General features: G+C 47.3%; 1 protein-coding gene across 2 annotated transcripts in view; it reads right to left on the bottom strand.

Annotated features, from left to right (window-relative positions):
• Positions 1 to 21,421, bottom strand: part of ATP2C2 (ATPase secretory pathway Ca2+ transporting 2) — a 60,132-nt gene extending 38,711 nt beyond the window's left edge. Inside the window, exons 1-3 of one of the 2 annotated variants that reach the window (XM_081032534.1) lie at positions 21,158 to 21,421; positions 4,739 to 4,849; positions 2,356 to 2,472 (exon numbers count right to left, since the gene is read on the bottom strand). In XM_081032534.1, coding sequence (XP_080888660.1) covers positions 2,356 to 2,472; positions 4,739 to 4,849; positions 21,158 to 21,256 — 327 coding nt within the window. In that variant the 5' untranslated portion in view covers positions 21,257 to 21,421. The remainder of the gene's footprint in view (positions 1 to 2,355; positions 2,473 to 4,738; positions 4,850 to 21,157) is intronic. The other variant, XM_081032535.1, reaches the window with a different exon arrangement.
• Positions 21,422 to 21,973: the final 552 nt, after the last annotated feature.

The following is a 21,973-nucleotide window of genomic DNA, read 5'->3' as shown; positions in this document are numbered from 1 at the left end:
CTCCTGTCCTGTGCCATCCAGTAGAAGTGAGTCACTATGAGACACAGCAGGGTGACAGGCCCAAATGGAAGAACACAGCACGTGCCACTCGTGCTGCTCTGGCCACGGATAATCAGACTCTTCCTGGCTTGTGGACCCCCTTCCAAGTCCACACGCAAAGAGAGCCAGGCAGCAAGGCGTTTGTTGAAACTTTACTGTGCAGGGGAACTGGCGATACACTGGAGAAATGGTAACGATAAAAACAACCAACACTTATTGGGCACAGCTCCCTGTTATTATTCCTGCTTGAAACGAACAACCTGAGACTCTGAAAGAAACTGCATTGCCCAAGGGTTTATTTAGGTCAGGCCGACTCCAAAACCTGTGCGCTTAACTGCTGTACTCCAGCCGGGCCAACGTGTAGACCCAGGGTGGGAGGGGCCATCCTTTATTAATACTTAATATGTGCTAAGGTTTCTTCTTAGGTAAAATTCAGAACAGTGTTTATTCGTCCCATTTTCTAGACTGGGAAAATTGAGGCTCAAGGAAGTTCAATAACTTGCTCAATGTCACTAGGCTGGAAAGTGGGATTTGAACCCTGACCCACTGACTCTTATATACCTTTGCCTCACATGCCAGGGCAACACATCTCAGGTCATGCTAAGGTAGAATTCCTACTGGTGAGTCTCCTGAGATGGAGAAGTAGGGCTGTCCTGTGAAGTGGTGAGTTCCCCGTCACTGGAGGAGACAAACGGGAGAAGCACCACATCTGGCACCTGGCAGGCGCTCAGAGAATGTAAAGAAGACGTGAGTGCAGATGGATTTTCTCATCAAGGAGGTGGGGGGCGGGTCATGGCCATCAGGAGCCGCCTTCCAATCCTGCAAGGATTCGCACAGATGGGCCTCTGAACTGAGAAGTTCAAGATAAATAAACATGTTCCCCATTCTTAGAAATGGAAGAGATTTCATTTCTGGAAAGGCCCTGGCTGGAGGCTGGAGGAGGGCCCTTGTTGCGAGGTTTTGACAGGGCAGAGGCAAGAAGGAGGATGGCTGGGGAAAAAGGGGAACGGGTCTTAGTGGAAGGGGCAGGCAGGGCAGAACTGAGGAGGCACAAGTGCCAGAGAAGAAGGTGCCCCATAGCTAGTGTGTCAGCCTCCTTCCCTGAACTCCAACTTCCAGGAACCTCTAAGCCTCCTTCCAACACTGGGGTTCCAGGAAGCTTCTGGGCTAGCCAGAGCCACCTGCACACCCAGAAGCCTATTTTGCGGCCAACATGCATCAATGAATGACATCCCGAGTGCATTGAAAAGCGCTTGGAACTGGAGGAGAGTGGAGGGTGAGAGTACTGCAAGGAGTGCTGTGTTGGTCCCTGAACTGACCAATCAAGAAAGCTTTAAACATTGAGTCAGTGCAAAGGCAGCTGAAGGGGTGCGGGTGGGGGGACAGAGACTGCAGAGGGAGGTGACAGGGATGGAAGAAGGGGTGCAGAAGGCGGGGTGGGGGTGGGGACCAAGGTAATCTGAATGCTTTCAGGTCTCTGGGAAATTCTGCCTGTTAACTGGAGCTTTCTGAACTGATACTGGGTGGGTTATGGGGGTGTTAACTTCTAGACTGAAACTTGCAGTCACGTCTATTTCAAATTTTTCTGTCCTCTTCCAGTGGCTTTAAGGCACTTGATTTGTGGACCCTCCTTTCAGCACTGTGCCAGCACCAACAGCCATGGTTTAGAAGGGCAAGGACTCTGGAGCCACTGCCCAGCGTTGGCACTTACTCCTGCGTGACTTTGGGCTCCAATTGCCAGATAAACTATAGGATACCCAGTTAAATTTGAATTTCAGATAAACAAGAAACTTTTTCTTTTATTTTTAGTATAAGTACGTCCCATGAGACATATGGGACTTAACTTATACTAAAAAATTGTCTGTTTATTTATCTGAAATTCAGATTTAAAAGGACATTCTGTGTCTGTTTTCTCAATCTGGCAACCCTACACGGCCTAGGAAATATTTTAATATCTTTGTACTTTGCCCTCCTCATCTCAAAACAAGGATTAGGAGAAAGATAAAGTAAGTTAATGCTTACATATTTACTTACTCGTTAGCATGGCGCCTAGCAGGTGGAAAACCCTCTATGAATGTAACAACTACTATTCATGACCATGGCAGCCTGGGAAGTCAGTAATCTATTCATGGCCATCCCTTCCGCTGGCTAAGAGTACCCTGAATAAAGGGGGAGCCTTCTTTATCTTTGTAGTAGAGGTGCTCCACGGTAGGGACTGGTCCAAAGACACCCTCAGTCAATATTTAAAGAATAAATGACTGCCGCGCCTTCCCTGGTTACACTAGTTAATGCAGGGAATGACACCTATCGTCCTACCTGATCGAGATATTTCTTCCACATGGGTTCAGTGTTGTCAGCAACAAACTCGTTCCAGCCATGGACCAGCCTGCGCTGCGTCACCGAGAACTCTGACAGCCCATTCTGTAAGTCCACCTGGAGGGAGATGGCCAAGCACAAGCTCACTGATGGGCCAGTAAGGACCAAGAAGCCCAAGTCACAGAATTCCTACTTTGGAAGCCAGCTGCTACCATGATGGATGAGGAACATGGGCTGGCCACAGCGGAGAAGGGACTTGTTCAAAACCCCTAAGCAAATAGGGGCAGAAAGAGAAGGAAAACCCACAGTCCAATTATTTTTCAATTAGACCCTACCTTTGCTCTACAATTACAGCAGAAAAAAACAACATTGGGCCTAAATTTCAGCCAGTGCAATGATCATTTGAGATTCCGGAAATGAAGAAACACTTGTATTTTCTTCTTGAAACAAAACAAAACAGGCCTTGGGAATGTAAAATGGTGCAGCTGCCATGGAAAACAGCATGGAGGCTTCTCAAAAATTAAAAAGAGAATTACCACGCGATCCTGCAATTCCACTTCTGGGTGTAGAAATGCCAAAAGAATTGGAAGTGGATCTCAAAAGAGATATTTGCAGACGTATGTTCATAGCAGCATTATTCTCAACAGCCAAAAGGTGGAAGCAACCCAAGTGTACATGCATGGATGAATCAGCCGGTCACAAAAAGGCAAATACTGTATGAGTCTACCTAATTGAGGTATCTAGAGTAGTCCAATAGAGGTGGAAAGTAGAAAGGTGTTTGCCAGGGGCTGGGAGGAGGCGGAAATGAATGGGAGTTATTGTTTAATGGGTATGAAGTGTTCAGTTCTGCAGGATGAAAAGAGTTCTGGAAATTGGTTGCATAACAATGTGAATGTACTCAACACTATTGAATTTACAAATGCTTAGGATGATAAACTGTATGTTGTGCATTTTACCACAGTTAAAAATGAAATTAAAAAAAAATACAACCCAGAAAAAAGGCCTGTCCTTGGAAACAATAATAGCTAAAATTATATCTTGCATACATTGTGCCAGAAACAGTTTCAAGCTCTTTACACAAACTAACATTAAATGTAGCTAATTTGAGTCAGTAATTATGTAAAGAAACTTTGTTCTGGTTGCAGGAAAAGAATCCTTGTTTTTAAAAAGTTGACAGGAAAGCTCTACCAGGTGGAAGAGATGACAGGGAAAGCTGAGTTGATTTCTAGGTTCTTTCCTATGAAGAAAATCAAACTCATTTTCTAGGCAGGGTAAAATGTCTAGGCAAGGAAAAAATACTTCCTTCCTCTTTCCAAACACTAACAAGCAGGAGTTGAACTTAAACAGACTTTCTGGAATTTAAACATTCCAGAAAAGATGGGCATGAAACATTGACGTCCAAGCTTCTTTGAAGTTGTGACTTCATTGACGTCCATGCGCCTTTTTATTAGTGAATTTTTATTTGCTTTTCCCCAGTGTGGTGGGTTATGAGTGAATGCACACACACACAAACACATCATTATGTGTTTTCTAAGTAAGGAAAATGAAAAACATAAAGCAAGTAACATCCTTCAGCCTCAGAGGAGAGCTTCATGGAGTACGGGTGTTTCTTTTGTTTAGGGTGATTTTTTTAGTCTTGCAATGGCCAGGAATTCAAATTCCCTAGAGAAACTTGTGAAGATTTGGTTGCAGTAACTGGCAACAGCATGGATTATAAAAGCTGAAGGGTGTGAATAGGGGATGGTTAAGAGTTTGAGCTTTGGTGTCAAAACACCCAGATTCAACTCTGGCTGTGCTACTGTGTAGCTACCGCGTTTCCCCCCAAAAAAGCCCTAGCCGGACCATCAGCTGTAAGGCGTCTTTTGGAGCAAAAATTAATATAAGACCTGGTCTTACTTTACTAAAATATAAAAACGGGTCTTAAATAATATAATGTAATATAATACCCGATCTTATTGTACTATAAGACTGGGTCTTATATAATATGATATGATATAATAAATATAATACCGGGTCTTATATTAAGTTTTGCTCCAAAAGACACATTAGAGCTGATTGTCCAGCTAGGTCTTATTTTCGGGGAAACGGTATGTGGTTTACTGCTTCTCTATGTCTCTGATCAAGAGAAACATGTAACAGAGTGTTTCGGGGGCCTCGGCCTTCTGGTATGGGGCTCATAAGGATCAGCTCTATTGACAACAGTGTTGATGACATTCCAGGTGGGAAACCGGGAACAGTTCCATATCAATAGCATTTTTTAACGATGGTGATAAAAATGTATTATGGCACAGAATTCTAAAGCAGCTTTCGGGACTTTGTGTTCTTTTCTTCTTCATCTAAAAACCTTCCCACCACGGGCATCAAATGTAAATTCAATTCTTACGTAAAACGCTTCGGCCAGCTCCTCTCTGTGGCACTTGCTTGCCTCCTTGGGTGGCAGGGCTACCACCGTCTTCTCTTTTTCAATGGCTTTCAACTCACATTGTTCATCAAACTGTGGGAAAAAGCAGGATGGCTGTTAAGCAAAGCTGAGGTTTTACACTGATGTGTCTTTATAAAGTCTCACATACACACAGAAAATGCACAGATCTTATGTGTACAGCTTGAATGCTCACAAATGGATCCATATAACCAGCCTCGAAATCAAGAAACAAACATTACCGGGCCCCAGAAGCTCCCTCATGCTACCCAACCCCCTGAGGGGTGATGTCACCAGAGATCAGTTTGGCTGGAGTTTGAATTTTACGTAAATGGTCACATGCAACACATATTCTTTCGTGTCTGGTTTCTTTCACCCAATGTTGTTAGTGAGATTCATGCATGATGTTCCATGTAGCAATGGTTTGCTCATTTTCATGGCTGCATAGTAGTCCATGGAATGAGTACAGCGGCCCCACCATCCATAGGGTCAGTGATCCATGGTGTTAGTTACCATGGTCAGTCATGGTCCAAAAATATTACATAGAAAAGTTCAGAAATAAACAATTCACACGTTTTAAATTGCTTGCTATTCTGAGTAGCGTGATGAAATCTCATGCAGTCCCTCTCTATCCCGCCCAGGCTATAAACCATCCCTTTGCGCAGTGTATCCATGACTTTGCCCATCCATTAGCCGCTGTCTCAGCTATCTAAGCATCACTATATCACAGAGCTTATGTTCAAGTCACCCTTATTTTACTTAACAATGGCCCAAAGCATAAGAGTAGTGATGCTGGCAATTTGGATATGCCAAAGAGAAGCCATGAAGTACTTTAAGTGAAAAGATATGTATGGATAGGAAAAACCATAGTATATATAGGGTTCAGTACTATCTGAGATTTCAGGCATCCACTGGGGGGGGGGTGTCTTGGAATGTATCCCCACAGATAAGGGGGGAACAACTGTATATCATAATTTAGTCACCCATTCTACTGTTGACGGACATTTGCATTGTTTCCAGTTGTCGGCTAATACTGTTTTTTAAGCAAAATTATGTAACAGAATTGAAACTTGCAAAGGTGACAGAGCAGGGCCACAGTTTACATATTTGGAATCCTGAACCTTGAACTTCTGGGATTCCCACCCAAGCACGCAGCATATAATAGAGAGTGCCCCCCGATGGTGATTGGTGGTATCACAGCCTGTGCTACAGGTTGTTTGAATGCGTGGCGGGTGGGGGGGTGGGGGGGGTGGAACCCAGCCCAGCTCTGGGTGTCTGACAGGCCTGGGAAGAAGCCATACGAAACACCTGGCGGGCATGGGAGGATATGATAACACAGAGGACACCTCAGAATCAGGAAAACATGAAGCATTTGGGCAAACTTATTCTGAGTATTCCTATACCCAGGACATGATAATCATCGTTTCCTTTTCCACCAGGTTGTTGGCTAACTCTTCCTTCAGATGGAATAAAGGTGGCAAGTTCCTCTTTTCCTTTTTGCCAGCTCCTTCTCCCCCCACCCCATACACACACAAACAAGTGATCTCCCAAATGCCTCACTTGCTTAGAAACGCTCTGCTAACCACATCCAGTGCTGGGGGTGCTCCTCACTTGTGCCAATGACCAGGAAACACCGCAGTGATTACACAGATCATTCAACAGCTTCCCCCGTTACGTTCACTGTACAAGATTCACTTTTCAGAGAATTGTGCATCACTACACGAGACAGAATGTTTTTTTCTGTTCTCAAGATCTGGTTCCATCGTACCCAACAAAGTGCTCATTCTTGCACACACTACAGTTGGAGGTGTCCCAGGGTTTTAGGACCTGCTCCACCCCCCACCCCCGGCTGTTCTCGGTCTTGCCATTTCTTTCTGGCCATGACCACACCTGATTCACCTTTTGTACAGCATCACAAGTGACACTGAAACTGTGAATCCCGACTCTCTCTCTCTCTCTCTCTCTCTCTTTGTCTCTCTCACACACACACACACACACACACACTCATACACACACACACAATGCTTGAAATACTTGGATAGATTCCAGTTGCTCTGAGGAGGAAAACCCAACCATCTTCAATATGGCTACAGCAGACCCCACCTCATGCCCATCCTCTATGCCCTCCTTTAAAAAATTCTGGTCTTGTTTGGGGCTGTAACACAGCTAGCAAAAACCCACTTCTTTGGCCCATGAGACACAATGCTGTCCATCGCAGGAGTCCCGTGTCCCCCAGAAATGGGCCTCTCGAGTGCCCCTGCAGGAGCCCCAGTGGCATATTTTCATGGCTGCCACACCATAGTTTAAAGCAGCTGTTCTCAGCCAGGAGAAATTTTGCCCCCAGGAGACTTTGGCAATGTCTGGAGACATGTTTGGTTATAATTGGGGGACGAGGGTGCTACTGGCCTCTGATGGGTAGAGGCAGACATGCTGCCAAGCAGCCAACAATGCACAGGACAGCCACCCACGACAAGGAGTGATCTGGAACAAAAATGTCAGTTGTGCTGAGGGTGAGAAGCCCCACTTTTGAGACAGAAGAATTATTCTGTCTTGACCTCTTCCCAGACTGGAGGAGTCCACGTGCTCTATCTTCTTAGCATCCTGAACTGCGTCTTGGTGTCACCTATGGAATCACCAGCAAATGATTATCCCTTAAATGCCTTTGTCTGCTCACAAGGAAGCTGCTCAGGACGGCTGGACCAGTGCCTGGTACACAGGGGCTGCTCCCCGAGCATTTGTCAATCAGAGCTCGGACATCGTTGGAAAGGCACCTGCAGTCAGTTCCATTGGATGGAAGGCTGGATAATGCTCTCAGCCACAAGCCTCAGTTTATCCTCATCATCACTGTTGCCCAAGGAGACCATCCAGTCCCACTGGCCGCAGGTTACCTTGAGCAAGTGACAACCTCTCTGACGGTAATTTCCTCATCCGCACAATGGGGAGGGTGACGTCTACCTGTCATGCTTTTGCAGAATCAAGCAAGTGCGTGCCTCCTGACGCCTCGGTGCAGTCAAGACCTACTGTGAGCTCCCAGGAAACACCAGCGTGGTACCTGCTGTGGGGACCAGGCCTACAGCGCTTGGTTGGAAACACAATGATGGTGACACGGCTTGGGTGGCTCAACCAGGTTTAAGAAACTCAAGAACAGGAATCAGAACAGTGCAACCAAAGGAGCACCGAGGTTGGAATCGCGCAGGCCAGGGTTCAAATGCTGCCACTGACTAGCCCAGTAAGCAGGGATGATAATCTGTATGTCCCCGGGGAGTTTTGAAGAATGAGAACAAACAAAAACAAACAAAAAACAAGTAAAAAACACCTCTATAAATGTACCTCACCCGTAGCAGGTGTGTTCAGTAAATATTCCACCTAGGGCAGTAACGTCAAGGGTCAAAAGGGTCCAGGGGCTGTGGTGGCCCCAGCCCTGGAGGAGACAGCGTCTTTCTGTGACCTTGTTTTGCTGGGAACAAATATTCCCTGAGTTTCTCTGAGAGGTTAAAGATTCCCTAAGGGGGTCTAGAAGACACATAAATGTTTGAATCTGTGTGTTTTAAATAAATGCTGTGTCACTACAGACAAGTAAGAAAAGTATGAATTTTAATGTTTAAAATCCCTCTTGATTTGCATTTAACACTGATCTCAAATAATTTCTCCACATTTCAGTTTTTTTAAAAAGGTCCATCAACAGATGGATTATTTTTTTTTCAAGTGGTCTTTCCATATAATGGAACATACCCAGCCTTAAAAAGGAATGAAATTCTGACCCTTGCTACAACATGGATGAATCTTGAGGACATTATCTGAGTGAAACAAGCCAGTCACAAAAGGACAAATACTGTATGATTCCACTTAAATGAGGTCCCTAGAATAAATCAATTCATAGAAACAGAGAGGAGAATGGTGGCTGCCAGGGGCTAGGAGAGGGGGAAGGGCAGTTAGTGTTCAATGCAGACACTTTCATTTGGGGACGGTGAAAACATTCTGGAGACGGATGGTGGTGACGGTTCCACCATGGCATGAATGTACTGAATGCCACTGAACAGTACATTTAAAAATGATTAGGATGCTAAATGTTATGTTATGTATATTTTACCATACTAAAAAAAAAGTCCAGAATAACAACAATGAAATCAAAGAACCCCCTTCCCTGCCTTTGTGAGTCAAGATTTCTCAGGAACTCTTGGGCTCTGAAAGTGCAGGGCTATCCAAGTGCCAGGAGCCAGCCAAGAGTCTGAAAGAGGCTTGTGTGGTTAAGGGGAGGGGCCGGGACCGGCAGCCTGGAGGGGGAGGGGCTGGCTAAGGAGACTCCTACCACCCAGCTGTGTTCCATGAGGGTGGGGGCAGAGTCTGAGCCCGAAGTGGGAGGGCACCTGGCCTCCAACTGTGTTCTGTAAGCAAACGCCATTTGCACACCCCCAGGTATGTGACCAAGAGAACCAAATACAGGGACTCAAATACATACACATTCATGGATGTTCATAGCAGCACCCATCCACACACACCTCAAACATCCATCAACAGATGAAGGATGAACAAAATGTGGTCCATCCGTACAAGGGAATAATATTCAGCCACAAAAAGGAATAAAATGCTATTACATGTTACGTTATGGGTTGAACCGTGTCCCCTCAAGAATATACCTTGAAGTCCTAACCCCCAGTACCTGGAGGAGGAGGAATGGGGAGTGACTCCTAATAGATGTGAGCTTTTCTTTAGGGTTGACAAAAATGTTCTGGAACCCTCTATTGGGGGTTCCACTAGAAATAGCGGTCACGCGACATTGTGAATGTCCTAGATGCCATCGAATTGTTCACTTTCAAATGGTTAATTTTATGTTATGTGGATTTCACCTCAATAAATAAAAAATAAAAATAAAAATTTTAAAGCCATTTACAAGCCACAGATAGCAACGACCTCCACAACCTTGAACTAACTGAAGATCTCAGATCGCTGCCCTGTACCACCTCCAGTGTCTTCCATCTTCTCCTGTGAGCATTTCAATATGGTTTTCCACCTTAAATAGGTCCTCCTGCCTGCGCTACTCATTGGAGATGGGCACAGTCACTCCTCTCATTTGCCACACTCCAGCTTGGTAAGGAGTCGTCTACATTCGCCATCTCTAATTCTTCACCTCCCATCCACTTCTCAACCCACTTGGCCAGGTCTCCCGGGCCCCTGCTGTGTTCCAAGGCTGCTGAGACGTGGCCCAGGATCCGAAACATCCCCAGGACTCCCTCTCACTGCAAGGCTGTCGTTCTCAGAAAGCAGAGCCCTTGGATCCGGGACTCAGCACGTGGCCCCTGTCCCTGCCTGCACGTGGGGGACTTCTGCTCAGGATGCCCACGTCTGGCTCTCTCACTCCCTTAAGAACACACATTGAGTAGATGTCTGTCTGGTTTGAACCACGGCATGTTCTGTTTGTATCGAGAATGGCACATCTTGATGGAGGTCAGCCTCCCTCTGGGGGACCCCTGATTCTCGCTTCCTGTCAGACCTGATTGATGCAAGTAGAGTCACCCCACCCTCTCCTGTGGATCTCCTTTTTAAAAAGTTCTTTTCATTAAGGTACAATTCACATGACATAAAATTAATCATTTTAAAGAGTACAGTTCAGTGACATTTAATACATTCTCAATGCTGGGCAACTACCACCTCTATCTAGTTCTAAGACATTTCCATCACCCCAAAAGAAGACCCCATCCCCATTTATCAATCACTCCCCATTCCCCCTTCTCCCAGCTCCTGGCAACCAGCAATCTGCTTTTGGTCTCTATGGATTTACCTACTCTGCATATTTCCTATACATGGAATCATACAATATGTAACCTTTTGTGCCTGCTGTGTGACCCCCAAAGTATTGTTTGCCTGTGGCAAACAGACCCACATGGGTGTGCCAGGGCTGGCGACGTAAGTAGGGCCTTCCTGAGCCCCTAGGAAATGATCTTGAACATAAGGACACCTTAGAGTATTTTCACCAAGCAAGGACAGCTTGGCACCAATATGAACCCAGTGGAGGCTTCCAAGGGAACCACACAGGGCAAACATGGCATTGCTGAGAGAGGAGCTGGCTGAGAATGTGAGCTGTGAGCTCACTGCAGAGTAAGAGAGCAGGTGGCACCTGGAGGTGGGCCCGCCTCTCGGAGCCGGAACCCAGCTTTCTCTGCCCTCCCATCCAGCTCAGGGATGTGGGTCATTTCAAACACTGACGTAAACCCCAATGGCCACTGCCTTGTTTAGGGCTCATGCAAACATTTACTTCAATACACAGAGGGTGCCAAAAAATGTGTACATGTTTTAAGAGAGGAAAGTTGTATTAAAATTGTAATACTCACTATAGACTGGTGACAAACGATGACTACAAGTCACATTTGACTTCCGCAATTACAAGAGGTGCTCAAAGTGGTTACCATCAGCGACCAGATACTTCTGATTTCAGCGAACTACTGCTTGAGCAACGTTGACCAAAGTGTCCGCTTGTGTACATTTTTTTGGAGCTCCCCAGTATTTGTCCAAAACCTCCCTTGTGCCTGCCTCAGTTTCCCCCTCTGGAAAGTGGGAGTTATAACAGCAGGGACTCCATACAGCTGCCGCGGGATAACAGGACACAGAGTCCCCATGCAGTGCCTAGCACCCAGGAGGTACTAATCAAACATGAGCAACAGGGTGAATGAAGGTGACAACGGACTGATGAAGGTGACAACTGACAGGGGCAGCAGGAGTTCTATTCTTCCAGTAGCTCACGAAACATAGGGAGAACAGGCTCCAAATAGGACCAGATTTAGCAAATAAAAAGTCTGGATCTCCAGTTACCTCTGAATTCCAGATAAACAGCAAATCATTCTTCAGTATGTGCTTGCCAAATATCGCAGGGGGCATACATGTACTAACAAAAGAACTCACTGCTTATCTGAAACTCAAACATAGCTGGGCGTCCTCTGCGAATCTGGCAACACTGGGAAGGAACAAGCCAAGAGATGCTTATGACCAGGTGGCAATGACGTGATGGGGACACCTCCTGAAGAGACTGCAGGAGTGAATTCCCAGGGAATGGAGAGGGGGCATTCTGGGCATCAGGAAGAACCGGTGGTAGGAAGGTGACAAGAGCGAGCAAGTGGCCCATTTGGAGAAGTCCCAGTGCCCTGAGCTGACAAGAGCATGTGGCCTGGAGGGTTTCAGAAGGAGGGAGGGGCCAGACAGAAAGCCAGTGAACCCCCAGCCCTGACCCTTGGAGAATTTCATAATATGGATGGACGTAGTTCTCGGGATCAGTACAATTGGAGAGGAACAATATAAGGGTCATGGTAACCCAAGAACAATCAGATGGGCATCATGAAGGAGGTGACTTTTGACATGAGCGTCCCACTCAACATACAAATATTTCCTTCTTGCCAAGACCTCTGTACCTGTCTTTCCCAAGGTGTGCACCTGTGAATTATCTAGTTATTCTTTAGTCTGGTGGTTCTCAACACGTGGTCCTCAGCCTGGCATCATCTGGAACTGGCTGAAAATGCAGATTCCCAGGCCCCATACTGGACCTGGTGGAGCAGAAGCTCTGTCGGTGGGCCCTGCAATCTGTGTTTCAACAAGTTCTCCAGGGGATTCTGATGCTGTCAAAAGTTGGAGAATCAGGGATCTTATCAAAACACACGGGTTGTGGCCTATCCCCAGTCTAACTGAAGAGTGAGGCGCAGCCATCAGGATTCCTAAAAGTCCCAGCTGACTCTAACATGCAGCCAGAGCTGAGCTGAAGACATGCGCCTGAGAAATGTATTCAAAGAGCAACCCCATGGGGTCCTGTTCTTAAGGGACCACCCTCTTGGAGGAGAAAAGGTCAATGGCCAATGAGACAAACACCAGGTGGGGAGCACCGGTGGTGGGGGGAGGCCCCCCACAGCTGTGGGAGTCCAAGCAGGGAGGGGCCCTGCCGCTTCCTGGAGGAGAGATGAGGGTGAGGCAGCAGCTGCCCCCCCCCCCCCCAGTCCTTCTAGAAGTTGGACAAAGGAAGGAAATGGACTATGGAGGGATGGCCGAGAACAGCAAACAGATCATAAGGACACTAAAACAGCACAGCCCTAGCGACAGCAATCAGTACTGATGACACAGCAGACACGAGAGCTGCCCTTTGATATCAGCCATCGTGCCCAGCATTTGCCTTGGACAATCCCATTTGATGTTCACAGCAGTCCTTGGAGGTGGATGTAGTTTTTACCCCCATCTTACAGATGAAGAAATAGCTAACCCGGCTGACTCCCTAGCTAGTACCTCTAGTTACAGCTCTATAAAAACACAAGAAAACATCTTTATAGGTTTTGTGTTGTGCAGATGAAAGAAAACAGAGAAACACGACTTTCTGGCTCTTCCAAGTGGAGTAGACGAGAGAAGATGGTGGGAACAGGAGAAAAGCTGAATAGTGCCCTCAAAAGACCTCTATGTCCTGATCCCCGGAGCTTGTGCTTACGTGACCTTACATGGCAAAAGGGACTTCGAAGATGTGATTTAGTTGAGGACCTTAAGATGGGGAGATGATGCTGGATTATCTGGGTGGGCCAATGTCACCACAGGGTCCTTATAAGAGGGAAGAGGGTGGGTCAGAGAAGATCTAACAATAGAAGTGGAAGCTGGAGGGATATGGTTACCAGCTTTGCAGATGGAGGAAGGGCCACAAGCCAAGGAATGCAGGTAGCCTCCAGCAGCTGGAAAAAAGGCAGGGAAACAGATTCTCCCCAAGAGGCTTCAGAAAGAATGCAGTCCCACTGTCACCTTGATTTTAGCCTGCCAAGACCCGTCCGTGTCAAGACTTCTGATCTCTACCACTGTAAGAGAACAAATGTGTTGCGTCAAACCACCAAATCTGCGGTCATGCGTTACAGCAGCCCGAGGAAACTAACACACTGTCTATCATCGACCTTGGGAAGGAATCCAGCTCTGAGCTCTCAGACTCCCAGTCTCCTCTCTGCCCACTGCACGGCTGCCATACTTGTCCAGCTCCAGCACTGGACCCTCATCCTCAGCGGGCAGTGGCTGGTCTTACCCAACTTGCACCTGAGTGCCCAGCACAGTGCTTGGCAAACAGAAAGTGCTTAAACATGTTTGTGAAAGGGAGGGAGGGAGGGAAGGAGGGAGGGAGGGAAGAGGGGCAAGTGCTGAGCTGCCTGCACGGTCTCAATGCTCCTGGGTGCTGGGAGCCACACCAAGACTGGACAGAGCGGTAAGCGGGAGGCAGGTCACCCAGGACAGCTGCATGCACAGACAGCCCAAGGGGGCCGCGGTTGGAAGGCACAGACATGGGTCATAGAGTGCATGCTTCTTCACACTACACTGTTTCTCTCGGCGGTGGCTGAGCAAGTGTCCCATGCTGTGCCCTGTACATCTGGCCCAAGTCCTTGCACTCTCTTTTCTCCAGACCATCCTTTGTGGTTCCCTCTGTTTCTAGCTGATATTTCTCGAGTGTTTATGAACTACCAGACTGTTTTCTTTAAAAAACAATTGTTTCTTTCCGTGACAGTTGACATTCCATATTATATTACTTTTAGGCCACCATCTTCTTAATGTGTGCAAGAAACTATGCCTGGTGCCTCAGGAAAACCGACACAGTCCCGGCCCTAAATCAAGAAATTATACAGGCAAGTTTATTTGAAAGAATAATTAAAGCTAGAGTAGAAGAAAAAAGAAACCATAGATGTACTATGATAGAAGAAACCATGAGCTACATTTTTTGTGGTTTGTTTTAAATCTCAGGGTGAGAAAGGACTTTTCTGAGGGCAAGACAACACCGGAGGCCAGGAAGGCAATGACGGATAAATTCACTACGTAAAAATGGGATTGTCTTCTGCAAAAAGCATTGCATGCAAAGTCCGAAGATTAAAAATCACACTGGGGAAAATATCTGCAGCTCATCATACTGATGAAGCAGACGCTTCACAAATAAGTAAAGTGGGAAGAAGAGAAAAAGGAGGGAAGAAGAAAGGAAAAGACTATGTGTATACGTAGGCGTGTATACCTGTGACCCAGCAGTTCCACTTCTGGGTATGAGCCCAGGAGAAATAAGGGCTTATACGTGACTATGCATAGCAGTGTTATGTATAACAGGCCAAGCTGGACACAATCTAAATGCCCAACCACATGCATAAATTGTGGCATATCCATGCACACATGGATATTTGAAGTGTTATTACACAGCAACAAAAGAGAATGACTTACAGTTACGAAACCATGTGCATGGACCAACACAGATAAATCTTGCTAAGATGACCTGAGTAAAAGAAGTCAGATGTAAGAGTACCTAGATATGGTTTCTTTTATGTAGGGTTCCAAAACATGCAACGCAAATCCATGTTGATTAAAGTCCACATGTTGGTCAGCTTTGTGGAATTTCCACTGGGAAAGGGCTTGTTCCGATCCACCTCCCACCTCCGGCCTCGGATGAGGCTCTCTCCCCCACCACCTCTCTCTGGCACTGCACGTTACTGACTTCTTGAACCTGACCTATCAGAGAGGCAAAGGATGGTAGACTTTTAAGTGTGCACCTCTGATTTGAAGTGAATTTGGGGGCAGGGGTGGCCTTCAGGGCTGGAAGTGAGAGGCAGTGAGAGACTCCTACTGGACACGCTTTTGTACCTTCCTGAATTGTGAACCACAGTAAGAACTGATGATTCGAAAAAGGAGAAACCAGTCCTGACCAAGCCAGGGGGCAGAGCTGGTGCAGCAGGGAAGGGGGCATCCTAGGGAAAGGAATGCTTCGAAAATGAAAGACAGCAGGTGTTAACTCAGGAAGGTGAGAGAGAAGAAGAGCCCGCAGGCAGCACACAGTGTGGGCAAAGGCTGTGCCCAGAGCCAGCTGAGAGGAGGCGGGCACTCTGGGGCACACAGAAAACAGGAGGCTTGGATTCCAGCCTAGAGCACTGCAAAGGAACCCAAGTGGCCTGCCCAATATTTTTTAATATTGGGGGAAAACCCTCAATGCAGCAAACTGGATGGAGGAAGCATCACCAGGCCCACGTCTCACTGATCTGTGATTCTAGTTCCCCTGGGTACCAGCTGTGTGACCCTCAGCAAGTCCGTTAACATCTCTGAGTCTCAGTTTTCTTCTCTGTAAAAATCGGAATAATGAGAGCCGCACCAGGGATTGCTGAGGCAGGCCTTCTTCAATTCCAGCCTCAGGTCAAGATGAGTTTCAGAGGTGTTTTCCCAGTTTCTGAAATTCTACCTAGCTACTGTTTGTGATGTGTGTGTGTGTGTGTATGTAATGAGGGTGTGATCTCAGGCAGCAAAGAACTACCAATAGGACAAAATGAGACACACAGAGTGAGTATCTTGTTTACAGGCAACCAGTGCAGTCAGGGGCCAAGTGAGGAGACGGCCAAGCCAGGTGGTGGCCAATGTGACCGGGGGCCAACAGTTGGCAAGGTGAGGAGACTGGTTACATACAGGGATGTTGTGCAATAAGTAAATATACTGAGGATAATTGGAGCTGTCATTCTCACTGTTGGTGAAGGGGATTACAAATACAGAGAGAGCTGGCACTGCACTGAGCCTGTGGTATTTATTAGATTGGAATCTATGGGTTTACACACACACACACACACACACACACACACACACACACACACCTCCTCTGACAGTAACCACACATTTAATTGATTCAGGCAAGGATCATCAGCGGGTGCTAAAACGAACGATTTAGTATGAAAATGGTAGATTGAAAATGTTTAGAGTGAAAATGACCTGAGAAACAGGCTATTGACATAGCCTCATGTCTCTCCATAAAATACTTATTAATTACCACTTTATAGAAGAGAAATCTGGCCAGTAGGAGTAGAGAACGCAAGCACAGAATTCAGGCAGCCCTGGCTCCATATTCCGGAGAGCAATGTGACTTTGGGCAAGTCACTGCACTCTCTAAGCCTCAGATTTCTGCAGGGAAGTTTGCAAGGATTCAAATTAACACGCTGTTTCCACAGGTGTTCATTGGAACATTGTTCTAAACATTAAAAACAGGAAACCACCTGCATGCCCATCAGTAAGGGGTAAGTTAAATAAAAATGCCTACACAGCCATTAAAGAAGAATGCTCTTGGTGTGCATATACAGCAGGGATGGGGAGGGTGCAGGTGTGCCGAAGGACCTTATGTGTGTTTTTTAAACAGAGACACGTAGGCAGTTGGATGTGAATAATAATTGCAGTGATCAGGTGCTGTCCTAAATGCTTTATGCAATCATCTCACTTCACGACAGATCTCTGATGTGTGTATAGTTATGACCTCTTTACACAGAAGAGAAAACAAACGCATGGGAAACTGAGGAATTGGCTGAAGGTCTCCCTACTGGCAAGTGGCAGAACTGGGATGTGTGACTACGTAGCCTGGATCACAGACTCCAGGGCTCTCAACCACAGCCTCTCTAGAACTGTTATAAAACAAGGGGCCCGGAACATCCATGCAAACAGTAAACTGATTATTGCCAACTGACTGGATGTAGGCAGTGCCTACCCTGTCCCCCCGCCACACACGCGCGCGCGTGCGCAGACCAGGGGAAAGTGGGAGCAAAGAAGTTGGGGAGTGGAGGAGAATTTCATATTGTGCAAATTTGGATTGTGGTTTATGGAAAAAAAATATGACAAGTTACGGAAGGAAAAAAGAAGAAATGAAAAAGAAAGGGAAGGAAAATAGGGATAGTTCCTGGTTCATAAAAGATGGTGGATACATAGCAACTCAGTTTAGCACAATTCAAAAGTCAGTAAAGGCAAAAACTGTTGCATAAATGTCAATATGCTGGTAGTGGGAGAGAGAGGAACCGGGCAAGGAACGGTCCCCGTTGTGCCTGTGACAATAATCACATGACACACCGAGGGGATGACAGCTTCTCAGTGGCTCAGAGAGAAAAACTGGCAAGAGAATGGAGTTAGCACACAGCAGGCGGCTGAGGTGGCAATGAGTCAACTCTAGTATGTCTACCCACGGAGAAGCAGAGTCACGCTGCTAGCAGGGACCTCGCATGAAACCTGTCTTTGTACATCGCAACTTGCCACAGTTGATGGGCACCAAGTATGGTAGTCAGTAGGAAGTGAAGAAATAGTCTTTCCACAATGCCTGATGCGCACCTTATCTTCAAGTGAATGAGCCAGTTCTGCAGTTATCAACTGACAGCCTTTCAAACCGGCATTCACAGGCTCCTTGCGGGCAGTCCTGGTTAATTAGGAGGCTGGTTGTCCTAAACTGGCAAACAAATTCTTGACATATGCCAAAGCCATTACAGGTACATGTAATTAAGCTTCTCAGTACGAGCATTATCCAAATCAAATCAAAGCGTCTAAATAAACACTGGAACTCGAGACTAATGCACACATTAACAAAAATAGATAACTCTGGAGCAGACGATGTGCCAGGTGTGGTTCTGGTTTTTACGGGAATGATCTTCCTTAAGACTGTTTCTTCCTACCACTGGCAGACTCTGAGGCAGCCTCCAATTATCCCTGCCTCCCCATATTCACACCCTTGTAAATCCCCTCCCCTTGAGAACGAAACTCCTTCTAATGAATAGAATATGGCAGAAGTGGTGAGCTGTCACTTCCAAGATTGACTTATAAAAAGACTGCGGCTTCCAGGTTTCTATGGGTGCTCTCTCAATCTCTCCTACATCATTCATCCTTGGGGAAGCCAGCTGCTGAGCCAAGAGGCAGCCCTATCGAGATGCCCATAGAGCCAGGGTCAGAGACCTGCAAACAACCATGGCAGTAAGCTTGCAAGCAGATCCCTCCCCCTTCTATTACGCAAATCTGTTGGAACCCAGTCTTTACCCTGCAGAGCCCCAGGAAAATGAATCAGTTCACCCACTGGGTACATAGCGCAGGGTGGAGCCATGGCAGTCTCGGTTAAGAGATGGGAGCCCTGAGGGCCCCAGATAACTTCCCCAGACTCATCCTGGAAGCAGGAATTTCTGGTCCAGCTTTCTCCTTACCCAACATTCAGGTCAGCAGAGAGAAGCCCGTCTCCAATAATTAAGGGGGCTTCTCAAACACCTTTCTTTCCATTACACTGGAAATGCAGCCAGATTGAGGCAGCTGCAGAGCCATGAGAAGTGTGCTTAGGTTCACCATCTGATGCTTCTAACTCTGGATCCACCTTGGTCCCCATCCCAACCACTTGTCCCCTGCCCAGTCACTCTGCTCTGTATTCTTCACCACACCTGAGACTGCTGGATCTTACACATCTCTTGGTTGACCTGTTGGCTGTCAGCCTCCCCCATGAGTTTTGTTTTGTATAGAGCTATGGCCTTCTCGCCTGGCCTCACCTGTGAGTCCTGATGTCCTCATCGCTCACATGATTACAATAAAACTTCCCTCGGAGTGAAGAGACCCAGGAGGAGACACAATAAGGTCTCAATAAGAACTACTATTGTTGAGACGTGGCAAAGTGGTTGGGGTATTCTGAGACCGCCCAGGAGTCCGCATACAACAAGTGCTCATAAGACAGTTAGGACTATTTTGGAAATGATCACTGTAGCAAACTTTGCTTCTTTTTCAAAATTTCTTAAGAGAGAAAGAGTTCAAATCAGAGGCTATAAGTGTGAGAGCAAAGGAAGTGTTTGGGGTGTGAGCTGAGCTGGCCGGAAACAGGTCGCCTCACCCAGCCTCCCTGCCTCATCACACCCCTCACCTGCTTCACTACCCTGCTTGTAATTTCCTGGGATTGCATAAGGCCACCTTTAGAGAGAGGACACGTTGTGTCTCAGCCAGTCTTTGCTGCTGGCTGCCTGGGTCACCAGTGTTCCCATCACTGCACACTGCCAAGTTGTCACACACCCCTTCAGGGTGCAGCTGATAACACCAGGTCCACAACCAGATGGGCGAGCCCCTCCCCCCAATACCTACAGACAGGTTGAAGACCTGTCTCACCCTTGAGGGCTCCTCTGAAAAGTGTGGGGAGCCTGAAGTCCACTTGGTGCAGAGATCAAATTCACCCCAGCATTTCTATTAGTGTTATTTCATCCCTATGCCTGACACAGCTGGCTAACCTGGACATTCCATAAAATCTGACTGGAACCGACTACACTCAGGAATGTCTGAAAAATACTCAGCTTAATGCAAAAATGAAAAGATGGAAAGAAAAAAAGGTAATGTAGAAAAGGCAACCATGTTGGCAAACTAACTTCAAACTCCTTTAACAGAAGACGGTATACGACACATAAGCAGAGAAATGGATTTTGGCAAAATAAGCAAACTCTATCTCCAATCCATGCACACGTCATTTCAGAAAAGTGAAGATTACTTGAGAACTGCTAGTTACACAGTCCTGCGGTCTACCACCCCAGTGCCAGAATTCACATATGAACATCCATTTATAAAATACTATTTTTAAATGCACAAATATTTATGAATCACACAACCAACATGTGTTGACTGTTGTCATTCTTTGGGAGGAAAATTAAATATTTTAAATCAAGTTTTTTCCAACTGATCTTTTGCATTAAAAAATAAATTTAACTTGGAGGTTTCTCTACAGAAGTCAAAAGGCAGGGTTGTAGTCTCATGAGCACCACCAGGGGACTATTTCAGGAATTTTATTTTTGAATGACTGATTCAGCTTTTAAAAGAAAGAAATTGCCATGAGCCAGAGATGCTTTTGCATAAATTCAGCGCCCTCTGCTCTTGTATCACGCACAGTTCTGCTTACAAAATCAGGAGAAAGTTGTTGGGTCACTGGTCATCACCTTCACCTCTGGTTTCTCCAAGTGGAAGGGCTTTTGGGGGACAGCTGTGCAGTTTTTCCACTGGTAAAAACTCCCCTGCCTGAGAATCCTGTTGGTTTATCCTGGAGGGTCCCCAGGAGGTTGCAGTCAACACACAAACCTGCTGAACCCTTTTCAAAAAGGGCGCTGGAGACGTGTGGGAGGCCTGGCTACTCCAACCTTGATTTCCACCACTATTGCTATTATTGCTGAAACATGCGCGCAACAGTTTTCTGTTGCTGCTGTTTTTCACATCCCGCCCCCTTTCCCCCCTCAATTCAAGCAGCTTTTAAAAATTCATGTAGCAGCCTAGGTGTGGAGACCCGGGAATTTCTCCGGAGTCGGAGAAACCTTGGTTAAGTTTCTAGCTAGGTCGTTTGCTAGCTATGTGCCCCTTGAAAGACATGTTTACCCCATCTTAGCCTCAGTTTCTCATCCGCAAAATGGGCTGGTGGATTACGGAGAGTTAGGTGGCCGGAGCTCCCGGCCCAGAAACGCGAGCTGGCATTGCTATGAAGACGGCTTCTTTCTAGAAGCAGCGGGAGGAGGGCGGGTTGGAGGATCGGAACCCGCAGCTCGCGAACAGGGTCTTGGGGTGGGGTGGGGTGCAGTAGGGTGGGGGGTCAGGTCGTATGCCCCGCGCCCGGTCGCCCAGGCTCACCAAGGTTTCCAACTCGCCCCGCTCCAGCGGCTCGTACTGGTGGCCCGCGCGGGAGAATCCGAGTTTCTGCAGGAACTTGGAGAAGCGTGTCTCGACCATGGTGAGCCGGCGGAGGTCCCTTGCCCAACCTGCAGAGCCGGCGGCCGCCCCTGCCTGCGTGTCTCGGTCCCTGGCGAGGCCAGGGCTGGCTGCGCGCGCCCAAACCTCTTGGGTCCGGTCCTGGTTACCAGGGAGCCGCCTACCTGCCCGCCACAGGTGAGGCCCCGCCCCCGGGGCGGGGCTGCGCACCGGCAGCACTCGGCGCACCTGGCCCCTCCCCGCCCCACAAGCTCGCCTGGGACTCTGGAGAGAGCAGAGAGGCCCAGGAAGGCCCGGGAGCTGGAACTGCACCTCAGAGCTCTGGCTGTTTCCCAAACTTGCCGGATTATGAGAGTCATCTGGAGCGGGGTATGGGGAGGAGGTGGGAAGCAAACGCTTGTTTAAAATGCGGATTACCAGACCTCTCCCTGCCCTGAGTCCTTGGGAATGGAGCGGGCCAGGAAGCTGGAGTTTAACAAGAGGCCAGGAGATTCTCCTGGGGAGCCCAGTGGTCAAACCCAAAGCTCTGGGAGCTAGGTGCACGGGAACTGAGTCAGACTCCTTCCGCTGCTGTGTGGCCCTGGACAAGCTACGTGGCCTCTCTGAGCTAGCGGTTCCCTAGTTTGAAATGGAAGGAGAAGGCCAACACCTTACCTGCTGGGAGGGCCCTGGTAGTGAAACCCAGAACTGGGAGGAGAGCTTGAGGACCCCACAGTCTTTGGGGGTCTTGGATGATCT

Source organism: Rhinolophus hipposideros, assembly GCF_964194185.1.
Source record: "Rhinolophus hipposideros genome assembly, chromosome: 21".
Lineage (NCBI taxonomy): Eukaryota > Metazoa > Chordata > Mammalia > Chiroptera > Rhinolophidae > Rhinolophus > Rhinolophus hipposideros.
The sequence above is the reverse complement of the archived record's forward strand: the minus strand, read 5'-3'. Positions and strand labels throughout refer to the sequence as shown.